The 14,045-nt window shown below is 48.3% G+C and overlaps 1 protein-coding gene across 1 annotated transcript in view; it reads right to left on the minus strand.

Moving 5' to 3' along the window:
• Positions 1-399: 399 nt before the first annotated feature.
• Positions 400-14,045, minus strand: part of LOC144819160 (uncharacterized) — a 98,927-nt gene continuing 85,281 nt past the window's right edge. The window contains exons 7-8 of the mRNA XM_078677132.1: positions 5,420-5,639; positions 400-1,811 (exon numbers count right to left, since the gene is read on the minus strand). Of these exons, the coding sequence (XP_078533258.1) occupies positions 1,530-1,811; positions 5,420-5,639 (502 nt within the window). The 3' untranslated portion in view covers positions 400-1,529. The remainder of the gene's footprint in view (positions 1,812-5,419; positions 5,640-14,045) is intronic.

The raw sequence follows: 14,045 nt of genomic DNA on the forward strand, positions 1-14,045 counted from the left end.
TCCTCCATATAAACAGTCACACCAGCAGCACATGAGCCCTGGCAAAATGGCGCTAGGCGGCCTGCGCTGGCACTAGGAGCTTTTTTGATGCCAGCGCAACGGGTAACGCAGGGGGGTGTTGCAGTCTTGTAAATACGGCGTCCCTGTGTTTTGAAGCTGTTGGAATGTGGCGTTACTAATTTTGCCATAATGCCGCACTCCACCATATTCTTGTAAATATGCCCCATGGTGTGTTAAGGTACATAAAGGCCAGTGACGCTTTACATTAGCAGACATATAGAAAAGTGTGCTTACTTCTGATGCCCTTGTCCTGTGTGCAGAAAGTCACTTAAACAATTTTTGACACCCTTATCGAGTATACAGGGTAAGCCTTACCAAGGTAAATTTCAGTTTCACTAGTGTAGGTGTTTGTAAGTGTGGCTCCATCTAAAATCATCTATGCACTGGACGTTGTAGGTGTAAGTTACCTGGTTCTTTAGACCAATCAACCCTTGGGGTCGTAATTCAGCGAGACGTGGAGCTCTGAACTTGTTCTGGACGCAGACTTGAATATCTTCATATTTCTTGCAAAATACCAGCTCTTCCTTAGTACTGGTACTTCACGCCAGGAGCTTAGTTCATGCGCTTCAGGGCATCAGTGTCAGACGTCATTTACCGTCATTCGTGGTCAGTTCACGCTCAGCCCCACAAATGGGCCCTGTGGGATCCCACAATACACAACTACACAAACACCTAACATAAAAGAATGATAAAACAGAGACCATACTGTGTCCATGTGGAGGGGACGATGATGTGTGATGTCACCTGTGATGTTATCAATGTCATTTCAGATGGCTTCTGTCACCTCATATGTGAGGTCGATAATCCATATCATTGTATTCTCTGACGGATTAGTAAAGTACAGAATAGATGTATTTATGTGGCACAACACACATAAATGCTGTCCTCACGTACAGAGTAAGTCACCGCAAACAGACTTGTTATCACTTTATACATTTTGAGGTGGTGCATTTGCAACACTGTAGTGCGCTCTATGAATCTGAACTTACACGCCTTCCTCCTTCTAACGAATGAGTGTCAGTCTCTGATTTAGACATATATCTGACAATCTTCAACAAACGTGCAAACCTACGACCATTACGCCCACGCGGGAGCCGTAGTGAGTAGATGAGGGATGAGTGTGAGGAGGCAAGGTCAGAGGAGTGAGGAAGGGACAGTGGCAGGGAGGGAATGAATAGACAATGCAGAACGTTTCTGCAGTCGGAGACTGGTGTCTGTTTGTATTACATTTGTGACTCAATTTAGCAATCGCGATACAGAGAAATGGAGCGCCTTAACGAGTGAAGGGTTTTACAGTAGATCAGGGTGCAGTTGTGCAAACTCATCAGGGGTGGCCAACAAACAGGTGCTGATACTGTGGCAAGGTGTTGCTTTAAGAGGTGGGTTTCAGCTCCTTGAAAAAAATACTATGGAGGAATTCTGTGGGGTCTCAACTTGGGTAGCATTTGAGATCTTTGGTGCATAGCAGCCTACCAACTGTCATGTCTTCCTCTTCTTCCTGTACTTTGTGATTCCAAGACTGTCTCTTCTGCAAGCCCTGCTGGAGGTCTTACTCCGACATGCCAGGATGAGGGCCTTGTAGGCGGCGAGAAGACTTCGGATGAGGTAGACTCCTGTAAAGTGGCATTAGCTTCCACTGTGCCCAGCAAGTCCTCTCCCTGGATTGTGTACCTCCCAGGGGTGGTGTAGAGCTTCTCAAACTTTATCTCCCTCCTCACAAGGGGCACATAGCGGTCCAGGTTCTCCAAGACCTGCCAGAAGATAGAATAGAACAGATAAGAGGCAAACTACAGGTGAAACAGTGAGGTAACAATGCACGCTTATTCATGAAAGACAGGAGATCAGCTGAAGGACAGCAGCATCATAGAGGCATGAGCATGGCTCCCCTGGGGTCCACCATGCTGATACCTACAGATTCTAGGCAGCGGGAAAAGAATGCATAAGTACAGGGGTGCCACGACAACAGAAGGAACAGGAGACAGATCAGAGCCGCGTCTCCACTAAAGGCCAAGCCCCAGCAGGTCAAGAGCTGAGACCACGTGGGACAGAAGACACAGACATGCACCACTGGCAGGAGACTGACGAGTTCTTTTTTTAAATTTTTAAATTTTTATTTTTGTCCTCATATTCCACCAGGTTCCAAATATGACAGGCTGTTCGTGTACCATATGCTGTCTCAGTACAAGACTGGCAAGGGTTATAAACTGTTCCTATTTCGCGACCCTTCAGCATAATAAAAGTACCTTAAGCCTGCAATTGAAAGCCATGTGCTTGTGGATGTTACTGCCAAAAAAGAACGAAACCAGGAAAGTAGGACCCAGTATAGCGGAGGGAGGTGAGACTGACGAGTTCTTGCACGTGTCAGCCCAAGCCTTTGTCATTATTAAATAGTAATAATAAGATAATACTAATACCTGTGTTTATAGCTCAAGGTTCATACCACACTTCAAGACATTGTATTTATTGCTGGGTGTTCATACCGTTAGGGGTTCACCTCCAGCTCAGCCAACCATCTAGTTCGTAGCCGGAGGTGTAACCCAAAATGTGTAGAACTCAAACTAGCATGCACCACAGGTGTGCTGTGACAATGTCGTACCTTACATATCCACCTTACAATGATCACACACAAGCGTGAGCTTGCAGACATCTTCATTAAGGTCTTAGGAACAAATGATATATATTGAAAGAATGGTGCAGTCAGGAGCTCTGCTTCATCACACGATGCTGTTCTGAACTGGAAAGTTCAAATAACTTCCAAAACTCTCAATGACCCCTCTCCATGCAAACTAACACTTATAGTAAAAAAGAAGCTGAAATCATGCTGAGGCGATGAGAATCTGAGTGAACGTGAGACTATCCAAGCACACCATTGTCAGACCCTATGAGAGACGCAACAGGGCAGGCAGTGGCTACTGAGCGACACCATGGGGGGAGATGTCATGTGCCTCTGGTGTCTGGGGGTCCTGGAGTCCTGGTGTCCTGGGTCCATCCTTTAATGGCTCTGCCCACTGGGCAAAGTACAAACCTACAGTTCTTGCCTCCCAGGGCAGTGAGGGCTTCCTAGGGAGGTGGTGTGGTGTCAAAAGCTCAGAACAGTTAACCCACATAATGTATATTCCAAGCCAGTGCTTGAATATGAATTAAAAGTAACTACTTATTTAAACATCATAACAAAATCTACATACTGGAATAGGAGCAATCAAACACAGGGCTGAAATCCTGTTTGCGATCTGCCTTCTGTGCGACACACTTTGGTGCCCTGCCCACACCGACAGAGTTCAAAAGCATCTATGTAAGAAATTGGCGTATTATTAGTGGTAGGTGACTGCCTACATCAAACCAAACAGTGGGTAACTGTTCCAGAGTGGGCACAATAGTTGTCCACAGAGAGAGAAAATGGGAAGGAAAAGACTGTGGGGCATATTAGCAAGGGCCAGATCGCCGATTTAGCTGCACTTTTGCCGCTAAAGCGCGGTATTTTTATTGCCCTATTAGCAAGCTGTCTCTAACATCAGTTAGCGACAGCATTTAGGCAATAGCGACCGGTTTGGTTCCCGCTTTGCCTGTCAGCGATATTAATCGCTAATGACATGCACAGTGGGCGTACCCGACCTGTTAACGACTGAAAGCAGTCGCTAACACAGCTATCGCCTATTAGCAAGGCAGGCGAAGCGATTAAAAAATCGCGCTAAGCGCGATTATCGCTATAATCAAACGCCTGCTAAAAACATGACTTAACTGTTTATCCAACGGGAGGTGGATTCTCAGGTTAAGTCCCCATTGGCGTTAATGCATGAATATCGCTGGATTTCCAGCGATATTCACACATTTCGCCACTATCGCTGGATATTTTAGCACAATGGAGAAAAACGTTGCTAATATCAGATTTTTTCAACTAAAATATCCAGCGATAAGCAGCGATAAAAAAAATGCGCTACGGGCATACTCTACACAAACTCCTCATTCAGAGGTCACCACTGCACTCTGGATACACTCCTCACACAGGTGTTCATGCGCTCCACAAACTCCTCATAGAGAGGTCACCACTGCACTCTGGATACACTCCACACAAAGGTGTACACGCACTCCACAAACTCCTCATAGAGAGGTCACCACTGCACTCTGGATACACTCCTCACACTGGTGTTCACACGCTCCACGAACTCCTCATATAGAGTTCACCACTGCACTCTGGATACACTCCTCACACAGGTGTTCACGCACTCCACAAACTCCTCATATAGAGTTCACCACTGCACTCTGGATACACTCCACACAAAGGTGTACACGCACTCCACAAACTCCTCATAGAGAGGTCACCACTGCACTCTGGATACACTCCTCACACTGGTGTTCACACGCTCCACGAACTCCTCATATAGAGTTCACCACTGCACTCTGGATACACTCCTCACACAGGTGTTCACGCACTCCACAAACTCCTCATATAGAGTTCACCACTGCACTCTGGATACACTCCACACAAAGGTGTACACGCACTCCACAAACTCCTCATAGAGAGGTCACCACTGCACTCGGAATACACTCCTCACACAGGTGTTCACGCGCTCCACAGACTCCTCATAGAGAGGTCAACACTGCACTCCACAAACTTCTGACAGAGGGACCAATACTGTGTTCCACTCATAGCTTAGAGGGTCACTGCTGCACCGCGGACACCTTTCCTGCAAGATTCTGCTTTGACTGCTGCACTCCACTAACTTGTCACAGAAGTGTTCATGCGCTTCACGTACTCCTCACAGACAAGTCCCCACCACACTTCAGGACCTCCTCACATTACAGTCTTAACGCTGTCCCCTACATGGGCATCATGCAATACAGTCCATGCTGCACACAGAATGGTCATGCCTACAATCTGTAGATGGTTGAAACAAGCTCTTACTTTACTATCTTTGCAGTAATTCTCAACTTTTGGTACCAGTGACATTGCTCCATTTCCGGGAGGTCATTGAACACAATGACCCTTCTACTGCTCAGTACTTATTAGTGTTCACTACCCCACTCATCCTATATGACATACCTTATTCCACATTGGTGATCCCTGAGTAAAAGACACATTTATAAACAAACATCAGAAGAGAAGGCAGTGAGAAGTGTAATGGGAGGATATCTCACTCACCGAGGCAAGAGAGGAAGGGATGTGGAGAAGAATAGGGCGCACCAGAAGCTAGCACCCACTCTTCCTAAAGAAGGTGTGTTATTGAAATGAGAGGGGTATCATTGATGCAGGAGGCTCTCATCACAATCACTACTGCTCAGGAGCCATTGTGCTATAAGCCCAGTCTGGCTCAAGTCAAGTGGAGTCACAGCCTGGGCGCCACTTACAAACCCACATTACCTCCTTGTGAACCTTCATCTTGAGCTCCACTGCCGCCATGTTTATTCTGTCTTCTGTCTCCAGCCCTTTGGCCATTGCCAGAGAATGGAACAGCGAATTCTTGGCATCGACCTGTGCAGGAACTGTAGAGCCATCAGGTGCCACCAAGGTGAAGTGCCCGCTGTATGGACTTTCTTTTCCCTTCACTCGATTGACGACTTTACCAATCAAATTCTGCCCACTGAAGAAGAAAAATATGATTAGACTATTTCTACATTAGCAAACAGTTTCACATCCTGATAAGCTAATTTGGGGTCTCCGTGGGAATCAACAAACAGATCCATTTCATCCAAACTGAGGATCTAACCAGGGACGGTTCTAGGATGTTTCAGGGCCTCTGGAAGCATGCGAATGTGTGAGGCCCGCTAATTTGCAATCAACCTGAGACATTCAGGGCTGTCTGCTTCTCAGTAGATGCCCCTACTTCTGAAGCAATTTACAACAAGGGGTGGTGATGGACAGAGTCTCTGAATTAAGCAGAAAACTCTCACCCAGTCAAGAGATCAGGGCTAGATCCAACACCGTTTTTTAGCTCACTGCATCATCCCAGTTTCAGAACCTGGCTGTATGCAAATTAGTCTGTTCCTGTCCCAGTGCATGATGGGAACAGGGCAAACCAAACTACAAAGCCAATTCTTACACTGGAAAGGAAACAAGCTACCTACTTCTGAAGCTGCATTGTGCAGACCCTCCCTCTCAGCCACCTACAAGACTCTTACGGCTCATAATCAACCGAAGGTGTGAGAGTTGCTTATTACCCATAGAGGGTTAATACTTGTGGGGAGCTAAACTGCAATAGCTATCCCGGGATACCTCTGTGTGGGCAGCCCGACAGGATGTCTCATTGCAAAAAAACCTGCAGATGGTGTCTCCTTGCAACTGGGACCACAGGAGATGCCCCCCATCCCCTAGGCCTCACCTCGCTACACCATAGCAGTGAAACCCAAGGAAGAGGGCCCCTCTCATGTGTCCAGTTGCAATGAGACACCTTTCTTTCAATTGGAAAGGCGGGCCACGAGAGAACCAGTGTACCTGTGCTGCGGTAGCCTGGAAGTGTCGCACTGGTGGGGGCCCCAAGCTGGTGTACCGAGTGCGGGCTCTAGCCAGCTACCCACAATGCCCTGCTTAGCATCAGCCCTGGATCTAATGATGACAAACTATTTATGTATGCTCAACATGTTCTACGTCATCACTAAGTAACACATTTCAGGTGCACTGCTTGAACATATAGGTAATTTTTGTAGTGTTGTGTAAATAAAGAATGACAGAACTCTTTTGGTTCTCGTTGGACAACGTAGACCTGTGACGTAGGCGTTGGAGGGTAATAAAGTGAATGCAGGTTTAGAATGCTTACACCCTGAAGAATAAAGACATGTATAACTACTCTCCGGGTAATGTCGTCATTGGTCAGTGCCCAGACTGGGAAGGACACTACAACTGGTGACGAGTAGGGGATAAGTAACCTGCAAATCGACAGTGCTCTCCCAGAGAGTTTGCAGTGGTAAATCAAACCGCTCATGTGTGCCACGTGTGCCGCAGTCGAAGTGCAGAATCGAGGCTGACACCTGTGAAGTCTCAGAGCAGCGCCAGCCTGTGCAAAGTTTTCAGGGACAAAGAATCATAAAGTCATTTGGAGTGATAGCACTAAAGGTGGATGCAAACATGTTTTGAAATGCAGGTGATGGTTTTAATCTAGTGCGAGTTATGCTGTAATCTGAAGCAGAGGTCAATCAGGTGGTTACAAGGAGACATTTAAGCACAAAGGCAGCTGAATGTCATAACATCGTCTGCTTATCAAAGCATTTGAATATGAAAAGGCGTGTCTATTTACCAAAGCGATTAAAGAGAAACATCATACCATGGCATGCTGTGAAACAGCCTCAGAGTAAGGGTTGGGGGTTGTTATTGACAGGGACGGGACAATAACCAAAGAGCTACCATGGAGCGTAAGGGCGAGGTCCAAGGTTCTCAATCTATCAAGGTTGATCCTGATGCCAGCAAGTCGCAAGGAGCTAGAGATGGTTTGCATTAACCAGTCTGCCAAGAAGTATTAGAACAACCACTACTGTCCACCAATAGATATAACGTTACATGTGTATTTGTAAAGCGCACGTTCATCCCTAACGGAGTATCGTGGCGCTGAATAACAGATGTTTATTGTTACCCAACGGTACTCATTTTATCGATCTCAGATGGATGAAAGGCTGAGTGGACCCACCGGTATTTGAACCTGTGACCACGAGGTCAAACACAGGCCACTGCAGTGAATGCATTAGTCCACTGAGCCACCAGACCCGGTTATATATTGCTGCTGCATTCTTAAAACCACCATTATCACAATCAATCACATTTATAAAGCGTGCTACTCACCCGCAAGGATCCCAAGGCGCTGGGGGGGGGGGGGGGGGGGGGGGGGCTGCTACTGCTCGAAGAGCCAGGTCTTGAGTTGCTTCCTGAAGGAGAGATGGTCCTGGGTCAGCCGTAGGTGGGTGGGGAGGGAGTTCCATGTCTTGGCCGCCAGGTAGGAGAAAGATCTTCCTCCGGTGGTGGTTCTGCGAATACGTGGGACGGTGGTGAGGGCGAAGCTGGCGGAGCAGAGCCGGCGGGTGGGCGTGTAGAACGTGAGGCGGTTGTTGAGATATTTGGGGCCCATGTCGTGAAGAGCCTTGTGTGCGTGGGTGAGGAGCCTGAACTTGATCCTCTTGCTGACAGGGAGCCAGTGCAGGTCTTTCAGGTGGGCGGAGATGTGGCTGTGACGGGGGATGTCTAGGATGAGTCGTGCCGAAGCGTTCTGTATGCGTTGCAGTCTTTTTTGTAGTATGGCTGTGGTTCCAGCGTAGAGGGCGTTCCCGTAGTCCAGTCGGCTGGTGACGAGGGCCTGGGTGACCGCCTTTCTGGTGTCGGTGGGGATCCACCGGAAGATCTTTCGGAGCATGCGCAGTGTGTTAAAACATGATGACGAGATGGCGTTGACTTGCTTGGTCATCGTGAGGGCGGAGTCTAGGATGAATCCCAGGTTGCGTGCGTGGTCCGTGGGAATGGGGGCGGTGCCCAGCGCAGGGGGCCACCAGGAGTCGTCCCAGGCGGAGGGGGATGGACCGAGGATGAGGACTTCTGTCTTGTCCGAGTTCAGCTTCAGACGGCTGAGCTTCATCCATTCCGCGACGTCTTTCATACAGTCCTGGAGGCTGGCTCTGGCGGTGGTGGGGTCGTTGGTGAGGGAGAGGATCAGCTGGGTGTCGTCAGCGTAGGAGATGATGTTTAGGTTGTGTTGGCGTGCGATGGCTGCTAGGGGGCTCATGTAGACGTTGAAGAGGGTGGGGCTGAGTGAGGAGCCTTGGGGAACACCGCAGATGATCTTGGTGGCCGCTGAGCGGAAAGTAGGGAGGCGGACTCTCTGTGTTCTGCCGGAGAGGAAGGAGGTGATCCACTCCAGAGCTTTTCCTTGGATCCCGGCGTGGTGGAGGCGGGTTGTTAGGGTGTGATGGCAGACTGTGTCGAATGCGGCCGATAGGTCGAGGAGGATGAGGGCAGAAGTTTCCCCATTGTCGAGCAGGGACCTGATGTCGTCGGTGGCTGCGATGAGGGCGGTCTCAGTGCTGTGGTTGGCTCTGAAGCCGGACTGCAATGGGTCGAGGGTACCGTTTGTCTCGAGGAAGGCAGTCAGTTGTTATCATTTGATACTGTCAAAAAACACAATATTGGTAACAGATGAACTGCTTGGATAGAATCTTTTGAGGATTTCATAGATGCAATAGATGAAACGAACGACAAAACGATCATCAAGTATCTGAACCACATAGCTGGTGAAGGTGTAAAAGTAGCCATAAAAAGATCCCACAAGATGGTCGAGTGGCCTACAATCAAATTAAAGCAGCCCGGGATGTCAAGTTCAATCCACTCCCAAATGTAGTTTACATGTGCTACAAGAACGCCAGAGAGTTGGTGAAACCGTTAATGAAATTGTTGGATGACTGGATCTCCTTGTAAAGGACTGTAAAGTCAGTGAATTCAATAATGAGGACGCTACCCATCTCAGATCCTGTCAGATTCCTTTTGAACATGAAAAGCCTAAAGCTGAGAGACGCAAAGGGATGTCTCCAATGAAAAAGAAAATGTGTTTCAGATGTGGATTGTCATCTTCACACAACGGTAGATGCCCCACCATTGGACAAATGTGCAACGCTATGGCAAAGTGAACCATTTGGTGACGGTTTGCAAGGAAAAGGGAAAAGTACGTGTACCACAGCGTGAAGACAAAATGGCCAAGCGAGCGGTGCACCAGCAACGTTTGACGCACTCCCACAAGGCCAAGCAGTCACATCAACTGAGGTAAATCAACACCAAACGAAGTTGATCATCATCTAAACCACAGTCAAAGAGTTCCTCAGTGTCGGTTTTCAGTGAAAGTGACAATGATTATTACACAATGTCGATGTGTATTTTCAAGAAGTATGCACATGTGGTACTAATCAAGTGTGAGAAAAACCACACACTGAAGAAAAAGCAACCCAAAAGCTCCAAAGACCTACAAGCATTGTCCAAAAATTGCCCCAAAGATAAATAGGTGTTATTAAGAGCAGTACATCAATAAAAATGATGCCTGAGGAGAAGTATTGTGAATTGTCTCCATGACCACAACTTACACAGTTGAAAGCAAAAGTGAATGCATGGGCTGGGTCGACACCTTTAAAAAGTTATGTTTGGGGCGTGGCCAAGATGGCAGCTGGATAGGACACATAATCGTGTCCCTCCGGCATCGCCACTCTGAAGCTTTGTATTGCGGCCCATATCCGGTCCTAAAGCTTAATTTAGGAGATCCCGGTACTAGCGAGGAACAGAGGCATACCAGGGACGAGCCCAATTAGCTGAGTTCTCGAGTTCTACCGGACTGACCCTGTGCCTTATGGGAACAGTCCAGCCCGAACTGCCAAGCCATGTCTTACCTGGACCGGAAACAAACATCCTGGGACCGGTTTCGGATTCATAATCCTCATCAGCCAGGCTATCTTGAATCCAGTGGCCAAGTGAACAAGGGACTCATGTCTGAGCATACCCTGCCACACTTAGGGCGAACAAAGCGATACAAAAGGGGATGATGGACGGAGCGTTTGTATAAATCAAACACTCACCCCCAGTCAACTGATCTGGGTTTAATCCATCACCATTCTTTAGTTCACTCAGCCACCCCAGTTCAGACATGGCTATATGCAAATCAGTCTGACCCTGTGCCTTATGGGAACAGTCCAGCCCGAACTGCCAAGCCATGTCTTACCTGGACCGGAAACAAACATCCTGGGACCGGTTTCGGATTCATAATCCTCATCAGCCAGGCTATCTTGAATCCAGTGGCCAAGTTAACAAGGGACTCACGTCTGAGCATACCCTGCCACACTTAGGGCGAACAAAGCGATACAAAAGGGGATGATGGACGGAGCGTTTGTATAAATCAAACACTCACCCCCAGTCAACTGATCTGGGTTTAATCCATCACCATTCTTTAGTTCACTCAGCCACCCCAGTTCAGACATGGCTATATGCAAATCAGTCTGACCCTGTGCCTTATGGGAACAGTCCAGCCCGAACTGCCAAGCCATGTCTTACCTGGACCGGAAACAAACATCCTGGGACCGGTTTCGGATTCATAATCCTCATCAGCCAGGCTATCTTGAATCCAGTGGCCAAGTGAACAAGGGACTCACGTCTGAGCATACCCTGCCACACTTAGGGCAAACAAAGCGATACAAAAGGGGATGGTGGACGGAGCGTTTGTATAAATCAAACACTCACCCCCAGGCAACTGATCTGGGTTTAATCCATCACCATTCTTTAGTTCACTCAGCCACCCCAGTTCAGACATGGCTATATGCAAATCAGTCTGACCCTGTGCCTTATGGGAACAGTCCAGCCCGAACTGCCAAGCCATGTCTTACCTGGACCGGAAACAAACACCCTGGGACCGGTTTTGGATTCATAATCCTCATCAGCCAGGCTATCTTGAATCCAGTGGCCAAGTGAACAAGGGACTCACGTCTGAGCATACCCTGCCACACTTAGGGCGAACAAAGCGATACAAAAGGGGATGGTGGACGGAGCGTTTGTATAAATCAAACACTCACCCCCAGTCAACTGATCTGGGTTTAATCCATCACCATTCTTTAGTTCACTCAGCCACCCCAGTTCAGACATGGCTATATGCAAATCAGTCTGACCCTGTGCCTTATGGGAACATTCCAGCCCGAACTGCCAAGCCATGTCTTACCTGGACCGGAAACAAACATCCTGGGACCGGTTTCGGATTCATAATCCTCATCAGCCAGGCTATCTTGAATCCAGTGGCCAAGTGAACAAGGGACTCACGTCTGAGCATACCCTGCCACACTTAGGGCGAACAAAGCGATACAAAAGGGGATGATGGACGGCACTCCACTGCCACACCATGATTCAAAAGACTCCTACAGTATAAACTGCGCCAATATTTGAGTGAGCCCCCTGGCTGTAAGCCACCTCGCTCTGCGGGTGGAGCGGATCATACAGCTGGTGTGGGTGAGCCGGTACATCCATCAGGAGACAGGATACGAAGTCAGAAAAAAAGAGACTGCCGCCGCAGCACTAAAATTATGCTGCCACTGCGACCACTGCCCACACTGCATACATCTGCATACAGCTGAAATCAGGCTATATCCGGCGCCAAGATCTCTTCTTTCCTTTTTATTTTTTGGGAGTTTTTGAGTTTTTAAGTTCCCCCACAGGAGCCAGTAGCAACTGCCAAGTTCCTTTTATAGATTCCCACAAAAGTCTATCGCGAACGCCGTGGGGATAGAACACTTAGCTTTGACCCCTCCCCGTGTGCTACTGTCAGGATAGATTACCTTAAGCACTGCCGGGCGGTAGATGGAAAGAAGAGTACTGCGGCAGGCGGCTGAATAACCCAGAGTCGAGTAGAGTGGCCTCAGCAGCGGACACACCCTACGCCGTCAGGACGCTGAGGCCGAAGCAGGAACAGGAGAAGAGCACGGCGACTGCCGCTGCAGCGGTAAGACCATGGCCGCCGCAGCCCACGCCAGATGCACCCGAAAACCAAAGGTACCGGTGCTCGATGGAAGGAGAACATTGCGGCTGCGGGCAGCTGTAGACCTCAGAGGGGAGCGGCCGTACGCCTTTCCGTGGCGGAGTCAATCCGCCATCTTCCTTTTCCGCCGCCAGAGACCAAGCTCAAGGTAGTAGATATTTTAACTTCTATATTTTGATAAATAAATATTTAGGTTGTAGATATTTTTACATCTGTATTTTGGAATACATATATTTAGATAGTAGATATTTTGCCATCTGTATTTTGGAATATATATATTTAGGTAGTAGATATTTTTGCCATCTGTATTTTGGAATACATATAGTGCTGTGTTACACCAGAATTGTTGATGCCTTTCGGCACATAAACAGTCTTTAAAGGCGATTTGCTATGCATGCTGCAGAATGCAGAACACATGGATGGAGCTAAAAACGAGTAGAAATTAATAATTTCTACTCATATTGCCAGTCTAAAACCAGGTATTCCATGGTCTTAGTTTTTGGCACTGCCCTAGCCCTGTAAATTTGGGGCAGCATAAAAATTCGGAACTTCCACTGCCACAAACATTGCATGCCAATTTCACGCTAAGTGAAGTGTGAAAAGGGGCCTTATTCACTAGGCGGTGTTAAGCTACGTTAAGTGGCTTAACATCACTTTGTAAATTAGGAGAAGGAGATATCGCACCCAGATGTCGCTAAAAGTGACGTTCTGATGGCAATATCCCATTGTAAATATGCCCCTTAGGGGCCGATTAAAATGTCGGTCGGAAAGCCTCCAACTACTGGTCAGAAGCTGACCGACTCACTCGGAGGCTTTTCGGCCGGGTTGCGTTCCCACCGCCCGATTTCAGTGCAGGCGGTTGAAGCGTAAACAACTCGGTGAGTCCAATGCGGTTCTGACTGGCTCTCGGGTATTCTGGGCAGTCGGATCTGCACCTTAATCCCCTACGGTTGGCGTTTCTGACCGCCCGTTTACGTTGACGGTTTCTGATAGCCTTTCCGTGCCTGCCTTTCCGACACAGAAAGGCTATCAAAAAGCGACTTTTGGGGCCCCTGGTGGACACCCTTCGCCCAGTTGCCTACGGTTGTCAGTCGAGGGGGTACCCAGTGTGCCTCCCTGAAAATCCCTGCACTGTGTGACAGACACTGTAGTGTGCCTGCCACAGGGTGCAAGGTTTTCGACACCCCAGATTTTTCAATGGGAGCCTGTGTTAAGGCAGGTGTACGGTCGTAACACAGGCTCCCATAGAGAAAAGGGAGTATGTGACCAAAAAGTGTTCGGTCGCATCGTATTCAGGCAGGCGGACCCACGGACCGGAGGTCAGTCGGTCCTGAAACCGAGACGGTGTCGGTCAGGAACAATTCCGACCAACATCGTAATCAAGCCCTTAGTATCTATTCCCCCTTGGATTGTGGATTGGCCCATTTTGTACCACAGTATAACTGTGTGCCCATCACAAGATCTTCAGGAATGTTCTGGTGCTTGGTGCAATGATTTTCAGAAACTAGGGACTGA

Source organism: Lissotriton helveticus, chromosome 2_1 (genome assembly GCF_964261635.1).
Source record: "Lissotriton helveticus chromosome 2_1, aLisHel1.1, whole genome shotgun sequence".
NCBI lineage: Eukaryota > Metazoa > Chordata > Amphibia > Caudata > Salamandridae > Lissotriton > Lissotriton helveticus.